At 40.7% G+C, this 22,604-nt stretch overlaps 2 protein-coding genes across 6 annotated transcripts in view; one reads left to right on the top strand and one right to left on the bottom strand.

Annotated features, from left to right (window-relative positions):
- Positions 1-574: 574 nt before the first annotated feature.
- On the top strand, positions 575-3,868 carry KLHL34 (kelch like family member 34). Its single transcript, XM_068533381.1, has one exon. It carries the CDS (start codon positions 1,158-1,160, stop codon positions 3,114-3,116), a length of 1,959 nt encoding a protein of 652 aa, XP_068389482.1. The 5' UTR covers positions 575-1,157; the 3' UTR covers positions 3,117-3,868.
- Positions 3,869-5,680: 1,812 nt separating this feature from the next.
- The window catches only part of CNKSR2 (connector enhancer of kinase suppressor of Ras 2), a 257,328-nt gene continuing 240,404 nt past the window's right edge, over positions 5,681-22,604 (bottom strand). For 4 of the 5 annotated variants that reach the window (XM_068533674.1, XM_068533669.1, XM_068533670.1 and 1 more), the window contains 2 exons: positions 8,338-8,534; positions 5,681-6,732 (listed from right to left, as the gene is read on the bottom strand). In XM_068533674.1, coding sequence (XP_068389775.1) covers positions 6,517-6,732; positions 8,338-8,534 — 413 coding nt within the window. In that variant the 3' untranslated portion in view covers positions 5,681-6,516. Of the gene's footprint in view, positions 6,733-8,337; positions 8,535-14,985; positions 15,840-22,604 lie in introns of those variants that run through there. The other variant, XM_068533675.1, reaches the window with a different exon arrangement.

Below are 22,604 nucleotides of genomic sequence, written 5' to 3'. Positions count from 1 at the left end.
GGCGAGGAGCCTCGGTTCGCCCCGGCGTGATTCCCGCCAGTGGCTCCTCTGAGCGCAGTGGCCTCCTGGGTGTCAGCGCGCAAAATCACCGCTTAATCCCCGCTCTCGCTGGATTAATTAGGGCCTCCTCAAAGCAGAAAGTTGCGACCCAGGGGCTTCTTTCCCAGGCGCAGAGACACCGGGGGGTCGACACTCCTCCAGACCAGCCGAGCGCCCCTCCCCAGACACCACCAGGCACAGGGTCCCCCGACTCGCGCCTCTCCAGTGAGCGCCTCCCGCACCCCAGCCGGGTTCCCGGGACCCCCTGGTGACCGGCGGCTTGTGGGGTCGCCGGAGTCATGTCCCAGGCCCGGGCCGCTTACTCCCGCGTGCCGGCCCTCCGTTCTTAGCCAGCAGCCGGGGCGCGGGGCGGGGCGCGCCGGGGAGGCCGAGGCCGCGCGCTATTCCTGTCGCTGTGAGCTACCGGCATGTTATGTGCGGCGCCCAATCACGCCTCCGACCCTCCGCGCTGACCCGAGCCCCCCCTCCCTAATCCCCTAGGCTTTGATTTGATCCTCCGCGCGGAACAAGCTCACCCCCCTTGCCCCGTAGCTAGTTGTCCCCGGCCCTCGCGGGTGCCCGCAGAACCCTCCTTGTCCACCCCCGGGAGGTCAGAGCCCTCGCCCCGCACTCCCAGGACGGCCCGAGTCGGGCCACATCTACGCATCTGGGCCGTCGGAGATCCAGCACCCCCCTGGAGTCAGTCTACCTGCAGCTCCGCCCTTCCAGGTGATGGTGCGCGGCCACTGCGGCCCCTGGCGCGCAGGTGTGGGCTCCCCAAACTGGGCCGGGGAGGGGGCTTTGGGCAACGCTCTGGCAGCCTCGGCAGCCGCCGAAACCGAGCCCTGCACCTCCCGGAAGACTCCAAACTCCGTGCCCTCCGCTACTAGGGGCTTCTGGAAACCGTTCCCCGACCGGATTTGCTCTGAGAGGGGGAAGGGGAGATCTGCGGACCTGTATGAAGGAGACCTGGGATTTAAGCTGAGCACGCAAAAATGGGCCCCTGCTAGGGGCTCTTCGGCTCGCACGGGGGACCCGGCGGCGCCGTGTCCCGGGATGTCTCCGGCCGCGCGCTGCTGGCCCCAGCCCTGGCCCGGCCACTTCCCGCCCTGGGCATCATGAGTTACTTCCTGTCTTACTGCAAAGCTCATGGCGGCGCGCTGCTCACCGGCTACCAGGCCCTGCGCGCCGAGGGCTTCCTGTGCGACGTGACTCTGGAGGCCGAGGGCAGCGAGTTCCCGGCGCATAGGTCGCTCCTCGCGTGTTCCAGCGACTACTTCAGGGCCCTGTTCAAGAGCCACACCCGGGAATCCCGGGCGCCCGTGATCCACCTGCATGTGCCGTCCGCGGCCGGCCTGCAGCGCCTGCTGGACTTCATCTACACCGCCTGGCTGCCGCTCTCCATGGACACCGTGGAGGACACGCTGGAGGCCGCCAGCTACCTGCAGGTCACCGAGGCCCTGGGGCTGTGCGGCCGCTACCTGGAGCGCCAGCTAGGCCTGGAGAACTGCTGCTTCGCCGCCAACGTGGCGGCGCGCTTCGGCCTGGTGCACACGCTGGGCGCGGCCGAGCGCTGCATTGTGAGCCACCTGCGGGAGCTGCTGGCGCGGGGCGCGGGCCCCGCCGGGCTGCTGGAGCTCAACCCCGCGTCGCTGAGGGCCGTGCTGGGTGCCCCTGACGTGGCGCGCGTGCCCGAGGCCCGGCTGCTGGGCCTGGCCCTGGCCTGGCTGCGGCAGGAGCCCGAGGCCGAACGGCTGGCCCACTGCGCCGCGCTGCTCGAGCGCGTCCGCTTCGGCCTGGTGCCCACCGACGTGCTGCGGCGCGTGTACTCGGGCTCCGGCCTCACCCTGCCCTCCCGGGTCAAGGGCCTCATCATCCAGGCCCTCAACTACCACACGTCGCCCTCCCGCCAGCCGCTCATGCAGGGCGAGCAGACCAGCGTCCGGAGCCCCCAAACCCGCATCTTGTTGGTCGGGGGGTGCAGGGGGCGGGAGGTGGTGACTGAGGAGGTCGTGGTCCCCCGGCGGGCAGCTAGGGGGAGGGGCGCCGCGGCGGAGCCCGAGGAAGAGGAGGAGGAAGAGGAGCAGGTGGAGGAGGGGGCGGAGGAGGAGGAGGAGGAGTGGGAGCTTACCCAGGACGTGGTGGCCTGTGACGTGTACAACCACCGCTGGCGCAGCCTCACGCGGCTGCCCGCTCCGCTACTGGGGCACAGCGTGTGCGCCGCGGGCAACTTCCTGTTCGTCCTCGGCGGGGAGAGCCCTTCGGGCGGCGGCTCCTCCCCCACAGCCGACGGCCTGAGGGCGGTCACGGCCCAAGTGCACCGTTATGACCCGCGCTTTCACGCTTGGACGACTGTGCCCGCTATGCGGGAAGCGCGGTCCCATTTCTGGTGCGGCGCCGTGGGCGAGGGGCTCCTGGCCGTCGGGGGCCTGGGCGCGGGCGGCGAAGCGCTGGCTTCAGTGGAGATGTACGACCTGCGCCGGGACCGCTGGACGGCGGCCGGGGCGCTGCCGCGGGCCCTGCACGGCCACGCGGGGGCCGTCGGGAAGTGCGGCGTCGTGTACATCTCCGGGGGCAAGGCGGGGAGAGGCGAGGGCGGCGCGAGCAGCCTCCGGGATGTGTTCTCCCTGGGCCCTGGGGAGCAGGCGTGGAGCAAGAGGGCGCCCATGGGCACGGCCCGCTTCGGGCACCACATGGCCGCACTGCGCGGCGCGGTGTTCGCCTTTCTGGGGCGCTACGAGCCCTTCTCCGAAATCGAGCGTTACGACCCCGGCACCAACCAGTGGACTCGGCTGCGGCCGCTACACTACGACCGCTTCTGCTATGGGCTGGCCGTGGTGGAGGAGACGGTGCTGCTGCTGGGCGGCCTGAAGTGGCGGGACTCACGCCAGGTGCCTACCCGCAACGTGGTGGGTTATGACCTCGACCTGGACCGCTGGGAGGACACTGGCTGCGCGCTGCCTTGGGCCTGGAGCGGCCTGCAGTGCGCAGTGCTGCAGCTGGCCGAGGGTGGGGACGAGGAGAGGGAGGGAGAGCCCGGAGAGGCGCCAGATTTAGTGCTGGGCTTAATGGGTTAGTGAGCAAGTCGCGCCTGACCAGGCTTACAGAGCAACCCGTGCGTGGGCTTTCCTTAGGCTTGGCCAGAGAGGAACATTTCCCCTTACTCTGAGAATGGGAGACAGGACGGGTCAAATTTAGAAGGATGTATGAATCATCTTCGGTGAACTGGGGATTTCTAGAAATTCTCATGCTGGGCTAGAGATGGACTTTGAAAATAAAACATGACCCTATTTTCCCTCTTGTAGTTAGTGTTTCCCAGGCGCTAAACAGTGATTACTTTTGTGCCAAACAGCCAAAAAACGTACCATAAGAAGTTATGTACAAGACCAGAAAATGGTTAGCTATAAAGACTGTAATAAATGGTTCTAGAAGATGGCATTATCTGAATAAATAAATATTTATCTGAATAAATAGTGAAGGGAAAGCGCCTTGGTTAAACACATGCAATCATTGTAGGGAGAACTATGATTTTATGATCCAGAATCATGGTTATAGTTCTGCTCTGATGGTTTAATATAGATACGGAACTGAGAGGAAAAAAATCTCTAAGAAAGCACCATTTTTTTTTGAGAAAATAACCTAGGTTAAGTTTTTCTGTACTTCATCCTTACTTACCCTAGTCTGCTTTTGCCCTGGCTTTTGGCAGCTCATTGGTTTTAAGTTTTATTTCTGCAGCCCTTAGCCATAATAATCAGGCTTCCTTGGTTTAGTGGAACACCTAACAAAAACAAATCAAAACCCTATTTCGTTCATCCTCTTTAAATGTTCATTCTGCAGACATGCTGTAGGTAATATTTGTAAAAAAATATTTTTTAAGTTTATTTTTAGTGGTACCCCCCCCACCCTCTGCCCCACCTTCCCAAAAGAATCACAGAGAAACGAAAGAGGAGTAGGTGAAATTTTAAAGTTCCTGTCAGGTAAATGGGAAACCAGCTTGATTTTGCAGGATCTCAGAGAAGATTCTTGTATACACTGGACAGGTGCTTCTTCTGGCTTGTACCACCAATGGAGTGACAAAGTTAAAACTTGTAACCGGGGGTGGGGTGGCGGGGTGGTGGCGGCTGTGTGATTAGGTCACAAAGAAATGTGATGAGGACTGCATGAATAAAATAGGTGCTTTATGAGGATTCATTAAGAGCTGAATTTATTTGACTTCAGTTTACAGTGCTGCCTCTCTCCTAGATTTGAAACTAATGCAATAAAATGTACAGATATATAGTGTTAAAAGGTCTCTTTCATGCTAGGCTAGCCACGAGTCTTTTAAAATTCATTAGTTTAATTTTTACCATTTAAAACAACAGAGCCAACTTTACCAAAGTAAAAGCCACTTAGTAGCAACACAGCTAGTCTTTCCATCAACTGCTCACTGTTTCCAGGGCACAACCTGGCCACTGTATCCACGACACATCCATCAGGTACAGATATTTTTAAGTAAATGTACACATTTGGTCTAGTAAACATTAACAAGTCTAAACACCTGTAACAAGCACACTTCATTTTAGGACAAGAGGTTTTTGTTTTTTTGCTTTTTGTTTTTGTTTTTTTACATATACAAAATCCCACAAATTTAATGTGCGTCAATACCCATGCAGTAAATAAATGTTTTTACAAATAGTTTTTTTTTAAATGATAAAAATATTACACCGGACCCAAAATTCCATACAAACATTAATACATGATTTCTCATCCATTTTGACTAAATATAGGATTACTGAAAATGTGCTGTAGAAAGGCCACTCTCCTGTACAGTTGTGCAAAGTCTGCAAAACGATAGTGATTCAATGGTGGTTTCAAAAGCAAAGGAAAAGATCCCCGCTGTGGAGTTTTTACTTTCTCCTCTACAGCAAAAATATTCACTGGCAGATATCTGAACTCTTAGAGATGAAAGTACATTCATTCACTGAGCTGTACAGGCAACAGTATAAAGCTGATTAGAAGTAGATTTTAGGATATAGAATAGTAAAGGAGGGTCTCTTCCTCCTCCTAAAAAAACAAAACCCCAAACCAGCAAATTGTGACTTATACGTTATGCAGCCAGACACTAAAAAGCAGCACAGTCATTATCATGCTGTGATCACTTTCAAAAACGAGATGCTTATAAATGGAAATATATGAAGAGGATTTTTTCATAGACTTCATCCACTCTATAGAACAAATCATGAAACTAGGAAAAACCTCTAAAAATTGTTTCTCTCGTATAATTCAATGTAGTATATCTCTGAATGACCATCATCCTCTTGCTCCTCAGGAGAGAGGCACATTTTTCTTTTTCAACATTGTTTTCTATATTAGAACATATATCAGCCTGTAAGTAAACATATTTTACTTCCCTGCCTGAAGTATAATTATATATAAAGTTTAACTAATGGACTAGGGGGAAAATTGACCCTAACTGGGAAGTTGATTCATTTACGTTTATACCTTGTAGCTTTTTAGAAGTTGGAGTTTAAAAACATGAGTTTGGGCTGAAATTATATATATATATATATATATATATATGTATATATATATATATGTATATATATGTATATATATATACACACATATATATGCATATACACATATATATATGTTAGCTGCCTTTCTGGGTGAGTTAAGTGTGTTTTAAAAAATCCACTCTCAAAGTCCTCTATACACAATCAGCATTTCATCACTACAAAAATAAAGGAAGATTTAAACCAAGAAAATAAAGCAGCTCTATCTTCAATTTTGGTCTCAGTTACAAAAACATCTTACAAAGCTTTGCCCTGATACACCATTAAGTGTCCCCATGGATTTGGAATAGTATTTCCATTAACCAGCTTTCACAAGTTAATAGACTGTTAAGACGAATATTAGATACCTGAACTTTTCTTATGTTGATGCTCTTCTGTTTTGCTTAACTCTTGTATGCGCATCTACATTTCACAAAAATAAAACTACAGCATTAAACTTTGTGCAATGTTTAAGAAAATTCTTAGAACATTTTAATAAATATAAAAAAGGTTTAAATTCTTTCCCACCCACAAGGATGTCTGCACCTGAAAAAATGTGATTTAGTTTTGAAGTCTTGTTTATATAAAATTAACTTAAAGGGAGAAAAGATGACCTTAGATAGAAAACCACCTTTTTGTGTTTTTTCTACTTGAAGACCACCTGTCTTCAGAGTTGTTTGCAAAAGTTAATTTTAAGTCATTGAAGACAGTTGATTTTGCACATGGTAAACATAAGCTGAGCACTAACTGCATATAAAATATACAAATGCTCATTAAAGACAGTGGTATTATGACCATATAGGGTTTGTTTCATATAGTTTTGGTAACATTGAAGTATAGCTTGTCAAGTGTCCCACACGTTGATATAAAAACTACCTTATATACTTGTTCAAAGTACCAGAAGGTACCAGAAGGTACCACATGGCCAGAGGGCAGAATACACTTACACATGCGTTTCAATGTATGAATGAGTGTGTGTTAGGGAGGAAGTGATTACATCTACTTCAGAAGAAATACTTAATGGGTCATTTGAGGTGGTGTTTTGACAGATATCCAAGAAAAGATCGAGGTACATCTGCTTCCACTGTTGGAATTCTTTTGATGTCAAGTCTGGATTGTCTAGGACTTTATCAATAATGGCTACTTCCCCTTCTCTGGCCTGAAAAGCAAAAGGATTCAACAGTTACAATAGGGACAGACTGTTCTTCAAATTCAAAATAAAAAGTTAATAGGCAAACTATTAAGAAGCCCACAAGAAAGAGCTCTGGTATACTCAAACTCAGCTATTTAGACTCAAATACTAGTGTACTTTTTCCTACACGCAGGCATGCCTCGTACTGCCCACTCTGTATGGTTTACTTTTTCTTCTGGCCTGTCCTGTTTCCCATCTCTGCCTTCGGAAACCTTCCTCATTCTTTAACATCCAGTTCATATGCCTCTCATTTCTTGAAGCCTTCCTTCAACAACTGGAAAAAATGTTTTCTCCTTCATTTAAATAAGTCCCCGTAACACTTGATCACTGCTGTTGAGTGGACTTACCACATTCTATGTCTTGAGTTACTTTTGCACTGTCCTTTTTCCTTCTGCTAGATGGTCACTTGGTGGTTTGGACCTGAATAGGGGTGGGGTGTGTGGCTCTGGGAGGAGGGAGGGTTAGGATATCTTTGGACTAGAATTGGGCACTGGAATTATTCTTATGAATATTATAGTTCTTTTAAAAATTCTGGTCTTGGTTACCAATAGGCCATTAAATTATCCCATGGATTTGCAATAGTATTCGCATGAATACCAACTGAAAGCTAATTGACTGAAAACTTGGCTGCCTGCTACCAGAAATGTTTTCAAATCATGCATTTCCTATTTTGTTTATCTCTTTGGTATTCACCTCTGTTTCAAAAATCACAAGACCTCAGCAGCATACTACAGATCTGCAATATTTCCCAAAGGAGCTCTTTGACCTTTTGTTTCCTGAAATTACTGCGTCACAAAGTCTGTATGACATTTCTTTTCTGTTTTTGAGTTTTCCAGGGTGCAGGATCTGCTTAGGGAGAGTGTGTATGGCACGCCCTCTCCCCTGATACACACACAGTGAGGGGGCTGACTCTTCTGGCTCCTTCTTCAACTTCCTGCCTCTGTTTCCCTTTCCTCACCACTTCTTCCCCAATCTGGGGGTGGCATAAGAAGACTGGAGGCTATGTAAACGCTTATGGAAATGTATAATAAGAAAGTAACATGTGAGTTGGGAACTGATGGTGTATACAGAACAATTATAAAATTTCTACATGGAACATGAATCACTGTGGCTTTACTCCAAATGTGCTGCAGGAGATATTCACAAAATATCTCAAACAATTTAAGCACCCACTATTGCATTCTGCATGCATGCTGTGTTCTTTTAGTAACTATATTAATTCCATGACATGGCATATTTATCTTAGGAAAACAAAAGGCTGAGGAATAACACCAGCCCTGCATTTTTGGAAAAAAAATTAATTACGTCCTGTTTTCTCCTAGAACTAAGTCATATAACATTTAGTCAGTGCTTTGAGATGTTAATAAAAAGTTAACATTATTTCCTTTTGGCCAAATACACTTATTACGCTAAAGAAACAGCTCGGCTTCGGCTTCGCATTCGGTATGTTTATCCTCTGCTCCCCCCACCCCCCGCCATTTTGTATTTTGTCCCCTGGAGTATCTGATAATCCACTTTGAGTTCAGGAATGAATCTCTTAAAAGGAATTTCTCCTTCCATTTCATATCTTACCTTTAAAGTGCTTTTGAGAATTCTTAGCCTGTGTAGTTTTTCATTCATCACAGGATCATTACATCTCTTTATAAATGATAGCTTGTATTCCATCTTGGTTGAAATGCGATGTTCTCCCAGTGGTGACAGACTGGCTTGCTCCAATGCCCTATATAAATCTTGCAAAGAGTCTCCTAACTTTTCTTCCCTACTTTCACCTGCAATGTCCAAAAAAAAAAAAAAATAAGAGAGAAATAAATCCAGTGTAATAAACAGTTATTTGGCACTCCAAAAATCTACTAAAAAAAAAAATCTGAAAAACAGGATAATGAATGATTGGGAAAACACTCTCTTACATTAAAAAAAAAAAAACAACAACAAACCCCACCAAACCCACAGTTGCTAGTTATACTGGGTAAGACTAGCTACAGGCAGCCAATTGTTTTAGAATGATCAATTAATAGGATGCTTTGATTAAGAAAATATTCTCTTAGTAGCAAATCACTGTACATATCTTGAGTCCATTAAGTTCAAAGAATTAGAGTACAAAAGGTACACAACACAGAAACAATCCTGCACGTAATTTAATATTTTAAAACATTAGTGAATATCCCTTATCATTATACTGATAAGCATAGAAGTGCTAAGTAACAGAGCTCTCCTGGTTTAGCAATACTGAATGAACTGATTTTTACATTTTTCCAGACTTCATAAGATGGAATGGCATTCACTGGAGTATATATCATTGTAAAAATCTTCTAATAGTGTGCCGTAGAGGATTATTAGGTTTCATGTGACTGCCATAGTAATGCCTGCCACATTGTAAATATAGTAAATGATCATAAGTTATCATCAATAATAATGCTTTAATTAGAATGAGATATGGGAATGTTTATATGCAGATGTAAGCAAAAATCTGGCATGTACTAAAAGAAGCTACTTAACATTTGAAAGACCTGGGAAGAAAACACTCCAATTAAATATTTTTGAGAAAAAAAAAATTAGAGACTGGTTCAGGAAAGGATCTTAGATCTATTTGAACAAATCAAAAAACTCCCATATTATTCTTGAATTGTCTGAATATACTGATGTCATATGTTTCTCAATGATAAACAAAGATGAACTTGGATTTTGCTTGGATTGGGAGATAGGATTAGGGTTATATCACATTTCCTTTAATAGAGAGCTTAAGAGTCCTTTTGAGGAATACTAATTACATTGGCCCAAGAAGTAAATATGGAATGTTGTTCATTCCACCATGGTCCATGTAAATATTTTAGGCTTTCTGTCATAGTTAAAAAAAAAAAAAGACGCCCTAATTGGTAATAATGTAGTTAACATTTGTAAGTGCCGGGCAGTAGGGTAAATGCTTAACATTCATGATCTCATTTAATCCTCACAGCAGTACTAGAACTAGATCTATTTGGTTTTCATTTTATAGCAGGGAAGTACCTTGCTCAAGGTCACATTTAGTAAGTGGTAGAGCTAGAATTCCGACTGGGCAGTCTGGCTCCAGAATCCATGATTTTAACAAGAATTCTAGACTGCCAATTTTGTCAGGAATCATTTGAGCTGTGTATTTAACAGTAGGTGTTAATGAATTTGTGACACTTGCTTAAAATGCAGCATTCTAAAAAAAAACTTTTTTAAAGAGTATACCTAAAACTGCCCCCAAAGCCCACCAACACAGTACCTTAACTTGAGGGGATCATCTTTAGGATGAAAAAGTAACTTCATTTAAGTTTCATATTCAACTTTTGGCTCTGCTGCTGAGGTTGGCGACTATTGGTAAGTATGATTGTTGAATCCTTCTATTAGAAAGTTCTTTGTTATCAGCACCTGCTATCACTAATTCCTCTATAACAAATTTTAACTTCCTAATCATATATCTAAGTTAGAACTATAATCTAAAAATACAAAAATCCCTTTAAACAGCGTTTTAATTCTCTGTTGGCTCATCCTTCAATGTTTGCAACACCTAGAGGATTTTGAGGGGTGGGGGGACAGAGGACTGTAAAAAGGAGGAACTGCCTTGTGGGCTAAGAAGATTGAAATGAGATAAGGAATTTTAACCGAGAATGGTTTGGAGCCAGAAAGGCACAAAATTATAACGTCATTCAGAGTAACTAAATGGAGTTGTAAAAACAAGGATACTTTTGAACAGCATAATTCCATTTCATAAAATCATAGGCCAGGAAAGAATCCTGAGGAATTATTTAGTAGTTACCATTCTTTCTGCCTCAAGGCAAGACTGCATCTTAAGCCAGATGTAATTTCATAGAGCAGAGGGTGGGAGAGAAATGGTAGGCCTAACAGATGTGAATTATAGTAGTCTAGGTATCAGGTAGCCTAATGTATTATTAGTTTTTCAGTTCTTGAAGGAAGGTAAAGAAAAAAGGGATTCAGATTATAGTTTTAGGATTTAAAGGAGGCAGAAGTATTTTCACATAGTAAACTTTTATTTTAAGATAACCTTCTTCCATATTACCTAACACTGTAGGGAGTATATATTTTGTTGAAAAAACATTCTTACCCAGTTTTCTTTCTCCTCAATTCTTATAGTTTGTGGAATACTGAGCCAGATGCTTGATTTTTAAATAAAATTTCAATGTAGTTTTACTTCTAGAAGTGTAAGTAAAGCTTTAATATAAAAAGTGACAAACATAGCTAAAAACTGGAAGTTTTTTGCCTTCTTGCCATTAAGGGGGGGAAAAGCGTTCAACCAAAGGACAACATAATTCTACAAAGAACCTGGTTTGACAGCTATAAGAAGAATCGAGTATGGATTTATCTCTGGGCAGCACATTTGAACAGGGAATCACAATGAGACGGAACACAGAAACATTTCCAAGTAGAGTAATGGAATAGAGATATTAGAGATAAGTCAGGCCCCCTTCCCCCACCCCTACACATCATACACATATGCAACACAAGACACAGTAGTGGGATGAGGCAGGATGAAGGATTGAGATGCCAGGCTACCACAAAATGCCACCAATTACTTAACATTTTAAGACTTGACAAAGAGTCCTTTTCTTTTCAAAGAAGGGGGAGTGAGCGGCAGAGTCACATTATAAATCTGATTCACTGTGCTCAACAGTCAAAACAACACAGAACTCAACATTCAAGACGAAAACAGACCTTTATTTTCTTTTATAATTTTCAATTGGTTTCCTTCATTTTTTTTTCTCAGATGAATACCAATTAAGTCAACTGGGGCTACCGCTGCAACTGAAAATGTGAAAGCACCTTTATCTTCTCTTTTTGCCCTCTTCTTCTTCGTCTCCTTCTCACTTCTCTTCTGGTTTCTCTCTCTTTTAAACCCTTGCTTTTCTTCTTCTAGAAGAGGCTTGCTTTGGAAGAGGAGGCAAGCACTCGGTCAGGTCTGCTTCCTGATTGACTTTCTTTCAACGTGCCAGTTCAGCCCTTGGAGCACTGGCCCAAACCCAGCTCGTTTGTAATTTGAATGAATGTTTTCTGCAAGTTGGCAAAGTGTTGAAGACCACATGCAAACCACAGGACATATAGAGGAACCTTCTGTGATTCCTAATGAGGAAGTGTATCACAGCTACAATGAAATTTTAATTTGTATCTAACTTATTCAGGAATTCTGGGCCTATGAAGGAGTAAATTCCCTCTCAAATTATATTTACATTTACAACATGTAAATTAGTCCTGCGTCAGATGACACGCTTTTCTATTCCAATTTTATTAAAGCGAAGAGAACATATAAGGTTCTCTTTACTATATAAAATTTCATTGACAGATTTGAGGATCACAGTGAAGTTATTGATAACTTGTACTCTGAGCCAAGGGAGGGTCATTTCTGGCTGTGTCATAAGTGGCAGGGCTGGAAGAAGGTCCTCTTTCTGGTTTCATTTATACTCTAGCTACACCATGAAACACTGTGAGACTAGAAATACGCTGAGCATCACAACAGTTCGTTGTCTGGTTCTTGCAGGTTGCATATGACCTCCACGTAGTGATAAAGAAAAGCCCAAAGAAAAGATTAGCCAATGCAAAGTAACAGCTGGTTGGAACTTTCTTGCAAATGGCTTATTAGCAGATGATAATGCATTTCTTCAAATACTACGAGGTGTTTGGTTGATGTATTTCCTTACATTCATGCCCAGTGGTTATTAAACTTTTTTGATTGTACACCCTCACCAGTTAAAACACTTCTGTTGATAACTTACATATACGTATTACTCTATATTAATAGATATGCCTATTATAAGATAGACACAGAAAAGAAATTCGAGAAAATGAGATATGAAGCCTGAGGAGAAATCCCAATTTTTCTTCTTCCTGTACCTCACCCCATGTGAACCCTCCTTCAGAGACTTAGACTGTGACTTTCCCTGAGCGTATATGCCTCGCTCTCCTTTGCATTTCCCAATCTTCTACCTGGCATGGTGTCTCATGCACCCAACGTTTAAACTGAGTGATGGTTTTCTCTACTTTAGACACTAAGTACTCCAAAGAGGGCCCCCTACCAGGTGACTGTGTAATTCGTACGCTAGTCTCTTGTGTAATTTCGTTTATGTTTCTTTGGTGAAAATTAAGGAGAGCAGAATACAAATGTGGCGACCTAAAATGTCATTCTGGTGTCCTTGCTGTTTCCCTGCCTCTGCAATGATAGTGTGGAAGGAGAGAAAAAATGGAAACAAAACAAAACAAAACGAGTATACCAACTGGGCTCTTGAAGAACGAAGCCAACAATGAATAATCAGTTCTGGTACATGTTTCGGAAGGGAACTGTGCTCTTTTAAAATTGGACAATGATGTCCTCGTGGAAACAGTTGTTCCTTCCACAACACAGCTGGGTAATGAGCACAGAAGGTTGGGAAAGGCCAAGTCACAAGTGGAGAGAAGGCTGGACATAGTAGCATTAGTCACCAGTCAAGTGTGAGAGGCATTCGGTCTTGTACGGCCACAGAGTGCTCCAAGGCTTCCAGGCGAATGGCATCACGTATGTGGAGCACTATTCTCGCCATGAAAGGCAATTAACATTTGTATTGAGACATGGGACTACTTTCTGTGAATACTAATTTACCAGTGCGCCATAATGAACAACTTATTTATATGTAAGGTGACAATTCAAGTTTTAATGGGTTTAATGTAGATAGGTTTAATGTTTGTAGGTTTTATGCTAAAGATGATTATGTATTCAGGAGTTTACACTGTAATTTGAATTGTTTTATAATTAAAGATTCGCTCTCTTTAATTCATGTTTTTATATAAGTCAACTAGCTATGCCTTGCATTGTAAAACTGGGGGAGGGCAGTTTGTTATATCAGAAAAAAAGCGTAAGATTTTAAAACCTGGCTTTTACCTGTCACTCTGTAATCAACTACCCTTTTCATAATTAGAAGTAATTGGTTTATTTTCTTTTAGGCAAAATAACAATAATTTCTCTGATGAAAAAAATTGAGGAAAAAACCCTTCTTTTGAAAGGACAGCTTGAGTGAGTCCACCAATATTGCTAAGTGTATTTTTACAGAAGAACATGTGAAACCCATCCCTGTACGAATGACCTTGTGCTTCACCAAAATTAAGTACAGCCCATACCAGTGTCTGTCAATTCCTTCTGCACAACAGTAAAGCTTACTTCCATAAAGAGTTAACAAAAGACACAGAGCTGAAGCTTATTCCACATTTCATTCTCTAAGCATGTAATTTCTGCCGAATTATGTTGTTTAATGCCACAAATATATGACAGTGATTGCATTTTCAGGGTATCACGGTAGTTTTTATGACAAATAGTTCAGATGGCAAAATCTTGGTGTCCTTGGCATTGATTTATTGTCCGAAAGGGAAGGTTCTTTGAAGGACAATCTCAAACATAAATGACAGATTCTATATTTGCCCACAGAATTTAGAAAACTTAGCTAATAGAGACATGGAGGTCAAGGTACCTGGTTCTTAGGCAGGAATTCATAAAGGGGACAGTTTAAAAACAAAGCTAAGAGATGATCATATTTAAAAATTAATGTGGAGTCCCCATATTCTTTAATGAGAAAAAACTAAAATTCTTCATATCCTAAAATTTTACTATGACTTAAACAGGGAGGACGACCCAAGACAATCCCACTAATATTAAATGCCAACAAAATGCTTTTTGATGCATTTCTATATACCAGAACCATCATTTTTATATATACTTAAAAAAACACATTAAAATGGTTAGAGCACAGAGGCAACTGTAAGGCAGATCAATGTGATTTTATTCACAACACAAATTCCATTTGTGAGAAAGAAGCATAGATTACTTCTCTTTAGAAAGATATTTACTATCAAGCATACTTAGCAAATTATTTAGCTATCTAAAAAGATCTGATACCAATTGGCCATATTTTTATTTTTACGTAATTTATATTTTTACAAGTATTCACATTATGCAATACTACACACTGTGGCGACAGGAAGAAAAAAAAACATTTTCAAATACAATGTTAAATTATCTGTTCATTGCACAGTATGAAATATCCATTAATTAGCATTGAAATTATTACAGAGTATCTTATCCAACTAAAGGAAATTTCACATCCACTACAGAAGAAAAATAAGCAATATTGAGCCATAAGTGACCCAGTTACATAGTATTAAATAATATCTGAAGCTAGTTTGAAAGACAACCAGACAAAATACTTTTTCAAAAGTGAAAACCACAGCCTATAGATTTGGAAAATTTTACAGAAAAGAATAGCTCATGCCTGTCCTATGAGGCAACACCATTTGTATACAAGTGCCAAGAAATAAGGAGAAAGTTAGGATTTTAGCTGAGGAATCTAATAAAGCCTGGCATGTGGAATTTTCTTCATTAGTGTCACCGAAAGCAGTCTCTGTGTTGCACCTGAATACACTTTATAATAGAATAAACATAGTAAGCTTCAGAGCAGGTTGTGTATACCTTGCCTTAATAGATTACACTTAATTTAGTACAATACAGCACGTCAAGTTTTAAAAATGCAAAATACACTTAATACACAGAATTTGCTTTCTCTGCTTTGCCTTAAAGAGGCCACCGAAGAGTCCATTAAACAGCCAGGGTTTTCTAGTTATTGGAGCTGAACCCTCTCCTTTCCTGTGTCAGGAGAACACAACTGAGCCCTTCCCCAGTCAATAATACCCTTCCCCTCTGTTCTCCCACAGAAACAGCAGTTTTCTGTCACTGTGCTCCATCTTGATTGGCTTTGATCTTATGCTAGTCCCAGTGGAGAAAGCTCGCATTCTTCTTAAGAGTGGCCTGCCCCTCTTAATATCCCTTTAGGGAGGCCCCCAATCCAAAACACTTGATGATCTAAGCTTTTAAAAGTCTGTTTTCTGTTATAAACAGCAAGGACGAGGCCATTTTAGTTGCTTGCAAGAGGTTGATGTTGAGTCTGCGTCGTGCCGACTCTCTCCGATCTAAATTCTCTAAACATTAGCTTATCAATCTGTGAGTCCAATGGGTTGAGTGCCAACAGAAGTGGATCCGATTTGGCATGGAGAGGTTCTACCAACTCTCGCAGTGTATTAGCCTAATATGATAAAGCAGTGATACAATATGATGAAAGACCTGCGAGTGCCATTATTTCCAAAGCATATTAGTATTTGTATTAGAAACACCATCATGCAATACCCATGAAGAGAAAAGAGAAAAATATGGCTAGAATTGCATATGGTTTTAATACCATAATGTCTTTCTGTTGGCATGCAAGTCTACTTGGCCAAAAATGGGACACTTTTTGTTTTAAGCTTGGTTATCTGGAAACGCCAATCTTATGTATACAAAATAATACACAGTGCAGATACATCTTTTCCTGCCTCTGTACCTGTATATGCATATCTATAATTTTAATCAGAAAAGTTTATGTTAATAGTATTCTCCACACACATGTAAAATGATCAGTCTTTCAAGAAAATTAAACTGTAGTTCTATACAAGATCTTTCCTCAAATTCATCCAATCAAGAAGTATGAGGAAAAGTTTTCTGGTCTACCTTCTATCTAACTACCCTGATTCACAGGCTACCAGGTGCTAACTGGTGAGATAGAAAAGCCCAGCTAGTGTGGCTCCAAGGAAGTGGCCGAATGCTGACCAACACAAAGTGAAGAGAAGTGAAAAGCTTCACAGGGTCAACGTGATGAAAGGGTGACTTGATACCTGCGCACAAGCCACATTCCAAGGAATTAAGAAACTAGAAGAGAATAAAATTTCTGAATGACCTGGGACACTAAGAACAATTGGGCTAAAATAAACTAGTCTCTTTTAGTTCATTTTATTTTGGATTTTGAGGAATGCAAATATTGTCACCAGGCACAAATCAGTGATATTTTTACTTTCTAGCCTAGGGCAGATCTTTACCTGCTACATCCTGTAGTACCTTTTGAGTTACATCAAGAAGAAGGAACAAAATGGGAGAGGGAACAGAGACAGCGTGTTGTTCATTACTAGCTCCCTCAGAAAATGGGAAGGGAGTGTGCTGCCCATAGCACAGTATTTAGAAAATAGGATGCAGCTTGGTCCAGAAATCAGCAGAACTAATTTTTGTTTATCATATCATAACCTTCTTTTGCAGAAAAGGGGCTGGGAACTAAGCAATCTTCATAGGTAGGTCAAATGAAACAAAAGATAACATCTCATTTTTTAGAAAATTATAATACTGGAACGCTAGCTCTGGATTCTACTACTTTGTTTCATAAGGTTATGGAACTTCAAACTGCAAAATCGGAGGCAATCTAATGCTGGGCACAAGGTCATTCCTAAATTTAAGCTGTTTCTAGTTTATCTATGCAATTCAAACATTTCCGCCTCAGAAACAATGTCACATGAATGGTTTAATTTCTAGTGCACTTAACCCATACTAAACCTGAACTAGAGCCTTGGTAACTAAGTCACATTTAGTTACATTTAAAGACACTGTATAGGATTGGTAAATTCTACTTCAAGAGACTGGAAACACCTCCTCAGTTGAGGCCTTGCCAAAGTGCAGGATGGTGGGGGGTGGAATGCTATTTCAGAGTGACTACAGCTATTTCCTAGTCTGTATGTACTAACATAAGAGAAGATAACTCTCTTCAGCAAGGTGTCTCTTCAACTAGCAGTGGTCAGGACCACTGGCTACCAAATCTCAGGGGCAGAGGCTGGCTTGTTAAATACAGATTCCTGGGCCCTACCCTTAATCTACTCAATCAGGATTTCTGGGTGTGGAACTCAGGAATCTGCATTTTAAGCAAGCAACCCAGGTGATTCTTGTGCCCACTGCAGTTTGAGACCTCCTGCTTTAGGCCAGTCACATTGTGAGGGCTGGTTGGAGTGATGCCAATTTTTTGTATTACACATATAAGTAGTCTGTAAGTCAGAAGCCTTTGTAGTTGGGCAAGTCACATAGGGCTTTATTTTTAGTCTCGTCACCGGTATAACATTGTATTATGTAACTCAAATGATCTCAAGGTTTTGCTGAGGAATCTGATGGAAATATCCAGGTCTACTGAGAATACAGCAAAATGAAAGAGGCCGTGGTAAACTGCTTGAATAAATTCTTTCAAGCTATGCTTTTAGGTAGCATTAAATAGTTCCTCTTTATTTTTGAGGCAAACAGAACAAATATACAGATACTTCCAGACTCAAGCCCGTTGAATCAACTCTACGTCTTGGTGTGTGCATTCTGAATCCCAACTATGAACAGCATGGGCAGGCCAGGAGGGTCAGATATGATGGACTGGTGTATGGCTAATCTACATGAAATCTCTAAAACACAAAAACCCACTTCATAAAGATACTGTTTGATGAAAGCCTATCTTTGACTTCCGTGAATCTTATATTTATGTGTCTTTAACTTTTTGCAAGTTCCTTTCTGGTTCTCAACACTCTCCTTTTCTCTCCCTTTGTGTTTTCACTGGGCATTCTCTCTCTCCCTATTTCTACTCTTCTCCTTTGTAGCTGACAACTTCATTTATCCCTACTCAAATAGTCAAAACATTCAAACCAGCTAAAATTACTTATTATAGTGACAGACTAATTTTATGCCTGTTTTTTTCTAAAGGACCAGTGGAAATTGCATGTTTCTTAAAGACCCTAAAAATTAAATTATATGGCTCTTGATTGTTTTGTTTTCTTTTGGTCAATATCCTGACTATAAAAAATATTTCCTACTTCCTGCTATTAAAATATACCTCACTATTTACCAAGCTTTTAATCAAGTACATTTTGAAACAACAGCAACATATCTATGCTACCCCAAGAAAATCAGTAATGCTTCTGTTTGGCATTTTACTTAAATATTTATTGAGCTTCCATTCATCACTGAAACCCCCAATTGTGAGGCCACCAGGCCAGACAGAAAGAAAAAGATCCTGTTTCCCTGTTACTAAACCCCTCGAGACCTGAATGGTGCACCCAGATGTAATGCCATGTTGAGTCATGTATAGTATGACTTCTTCCAGTGTTGATCCACTTCTCATGCAAGCTCTTTAAGGACTGAATCTATGTAGGATATGTTGAGAAGAATGTTTCTTTCCCTTTTTGTTTTATGAATTTAAGACTCTTTCCACTCAAATAATAAGCAGAAATAGAAATTCTAGAAACATAAGTTTTAGAAAGGTAATCAGGCTTCTAATAGTGTACCTGCTAGGAAGGGCTGATGATCCTTCAATCAAATCCTGACGATTAGATTATAGGGTAAGGATGGAGGCACAAACATTTGCAAGAGAATGATTAAGTTTGAATACAAAATAGGTAAAAAAAAATGTCTTCCTTAATGAATGAAATAGAAGAAAATATATGAAAATGGAAATAAGAAGTGCTTAAGCCAGAACAGCATTTTCAAAGATTCCTACTTCTGAGTTCTAAGAGAACACTGGATCCATATACTCCACTTCCATTATCAGTGAGCCTGAGGGCAAATTTAAGGGCAAAGCCACTGACAACTGGTCTTAAGCTGCTTGCAGATAACAAGGCAGACATCCAAGCCTGTCAACAGTAACACACGTGGAGCTCCTGGGAGAGTAGAACTGTTTTGTGTGCTTTTGAAAAAAATCTAATTTATCACAATTATCTGGATCTCCCCCTTCTTCTAAATGTATGTGTTCAGATTTAAGTTTTTCTTTTTGTAAAACAGGAGTATCTAACACCAGGAGCTGACCATCAGTGATAATTACTTTTCTCAGTGAAAGTCTTGGAAAAAGTGGGCTGAAACCTAGGTTCAGAATGTTCGGACCAAGAGAGAGACTTAATTGTGGCTTGAGTGGTAGCTGTCCAAATTTTGAGGGCCTATTTTCTTGTAAAGGTGGAGTTCAAATAGACAGAATATCAGATTTAAAAAAAATTTGTTTGTTTGCTTATTTTTAATACCATGGGGGAAGGAACTAGAAAGTCTTTTATTTTATGAATAATAAAGTATTCTTTTTCAAAATAAAGTGATAAATAGCAACAAGTAATATAGTTTGTGATTATACTTATAACACTTATGGAGATCTTTAATTAGAAATTCCAGGTAAAATAAAAATATTTGGTGAACCTAGCTACAGGCAAAACAGATAAGGAAATACTGTTTGCAGATTAGAATGTTCCTCTAAATTGCCAAATAACAATTCCATTCTCTGTGTATGATTCACGGGAGACAGAGTATTTCCTTATGAAAGTAGTATCTCATCTTAAACTACTTACCACTATATTATGACCTTAGAGAGCACTTAGGACTTATGAGTATACCACACACTCTGGCTTTTTCTGTCTGCATTAAAACCACTATCTGAAATAAAGGTACACCTAAAATACCGTTTAACTGAAGCTTATATATTAGCAACAATTGAAAAGGTCTTTTATATTTAATAGTCACAGAAGTACTTAATATGTTAATTCAATTTACCCCGAGTTTATTTTCAATGAAGCATCTATAGATATACCAGAAAAATGTACTATGGAATTCTGCCAGATTATATTGTCATCCCAAATGTCATCTTTCAGAGTTTAAAACAGAAAATGGGAGGAATTCATTTTTATAGACATTCATGGTTCAATAAGGATTTAATGGGTGCCTATGGGTATATATACTATATCAAATGTTAGGGATAAATATATGAAGATGACAGTCTGACCTCAAAGAGTTCATGGTATAGTTGTATCTTCCCCATTTCTGTCTTATAATTTTATAGTTTATACAGATTATCAGTAAAATAAAGCTCTACTTTATTAGTGTATGTATATATATATATATATATATATATATATATATATATACACACACACATACATATATACAGATTCTATTATATGACTGTAATGTAATTATACCATTACCCTAACAATGTATATTATATGTAATTATACTATGTATAATTACATTAATGATATATATTATATGGATATATTAATTTAAATTGATAAGTATATTTGGAATACACAGAAAATAAATTATATTTGAATTTTAGGGCAAATTTAAAGAAGATGATTAAAATATGAATGTATGTGTGTATATACATATATATATGATATAAAACAGCTGAGTTTTGACGCTTACAATAGACTTTAAAACTGAAGAGGACTGGAGCAGAATAGAGAGCCCAGAAATAAACCCATGCACTTACGGTCAATTATCTATGACAAAGGAGGCAAGAACATACAATGGAGAACAGATAGTCTCTTCAATAAGTGGTGCTGGGAAAACTGGACAGCTACACGTAAAAGAATGAAATTAGAACATTCTCTAACACCATATACAAAAATAAACTCAAAACAATTAAAGACCTAAATGTAAGACTGGAAACCATAAAACTCCTAGAAGAAAACAGGCAGAACACTCTTGGACATAAATCATAGCAAATTTTTTTTTTTTTTATCAGTCTCCTAAAGCAAATGAAACAGAAGCAAAAATAAACAAATGGGACCTAATTAAACTTAAAATCATTTGCATAGCAAAGGAAACCACTGACAAAATGAAAAGACAACCTACTGAATGGTAGAAAATATTTGCAAATGATATGACCCGATAAGGGGTTAATATCCAAAATACATAAACAGCTCATACAACTCAACATCAAAAAGACAAGCAACCTGATTAAAAAATGGGCAAAAGACCTGAATAGACATTTCTCCAAAGAGGACATGCAGATGGCCAACAGGCACATGAAAAGATGCTCAACACTGCTAAGCATCAGGGAAATACAAATCAATACCACAATAAAATATCACCTCACACACCTGTCAGAATGGCTATCATCAAAAAGAACACAAATAACAAATGTTGGTGAGGATGTGCAGAAAATGGAACCCTTGTACACTTGGTGGGAATGTAAATTGAAACAGCCACTGTGGAAAACAGTATGGAGGTTTCTCAAAAAACTAAAATTAGAACTACTATGTGACCCAGCAGTTCCACTCCTGGGTATATATCCAAATAAAACCAAAAACACTAATTCGAAAAGATTCATGCACCCCAATGCTCATAGCAGCATTATCTACAATTGCCAAGATATGGAAGCAATCTAAGTGTCCATCAACAGATGAATGGATAAGAAGATGTGGTATATATACATACAATGGAATACTACTCAGCCATAAAAAAGAATAAAAATTTTCATTTGTAGCAACATGAATGGACTTGGAGGCATTATGCTAAGTCAAATAAGTCAGACAGAGTAAGACATACTGTATAATATCACTTATATGTGGAATCTAAAAAATACAACAAACTAGCGAATATAACAAAAAAGAAACAGACTCACAGATATAGAGAACAAACTAGTGGTTACCAGTGCGGAGAGGGAAGGAGCGAGGGGCAATATAGGGGTAGGGATTAAGAGGTACAAACTACTATGTATAAAATAAATAAGCTATGAGGATATACTGTACAACACAGGGAATATAGCCAATATTTTATAATAACTATAAATGGAGTATAACCTTTAAAAATTGTGAATCACTATACTGTGTACATCTGTAACTTACATAATATTGTACATCAACTATACTTCAATAAAAAATAAATTAAACAAAACAAAACCAACTTCAAAAAAAAAAAAAACTTGAAGGGGATCATAATACGCCACCTCAAAATATGCCATTTTGGCCTAAGGATTAGCTGAAGGTAATTAAGAAGCAGTAGACATAGAAAGATCTTTGGCCATCCCCCTATCTGCCTTAAAGCAGGACATAAATTTCCCACTGTGAAGGTGTTCCTCCTCTCCTCTTACATACCAGGAGAACAACCCTTAACATTTGAAGACAGGAAGTTGGCATTAAGATGGGTCTGCACAAACAAATCTTACTAAAATAGCCCTTATCTTTTAGTTTCCCCATATATA

Source organism: Eschrichtius robustus, chromosome X (genome assembly GCF_028021215.1).
Source record: "Eschrichtius robustus isolate mEscRob2 chromosome X, mEscRob2.pri, whole genome shotgun sequence".
NCBI lineage: Eukaryota > Metazoa > Chordata > Mammalia > Artiodactyla > Eschrichtiidae > Eschrichtius > Eschrichtius robustus.
This window is presented reverse-complemented; position numbering and strand designations above follow the sequence as displayed.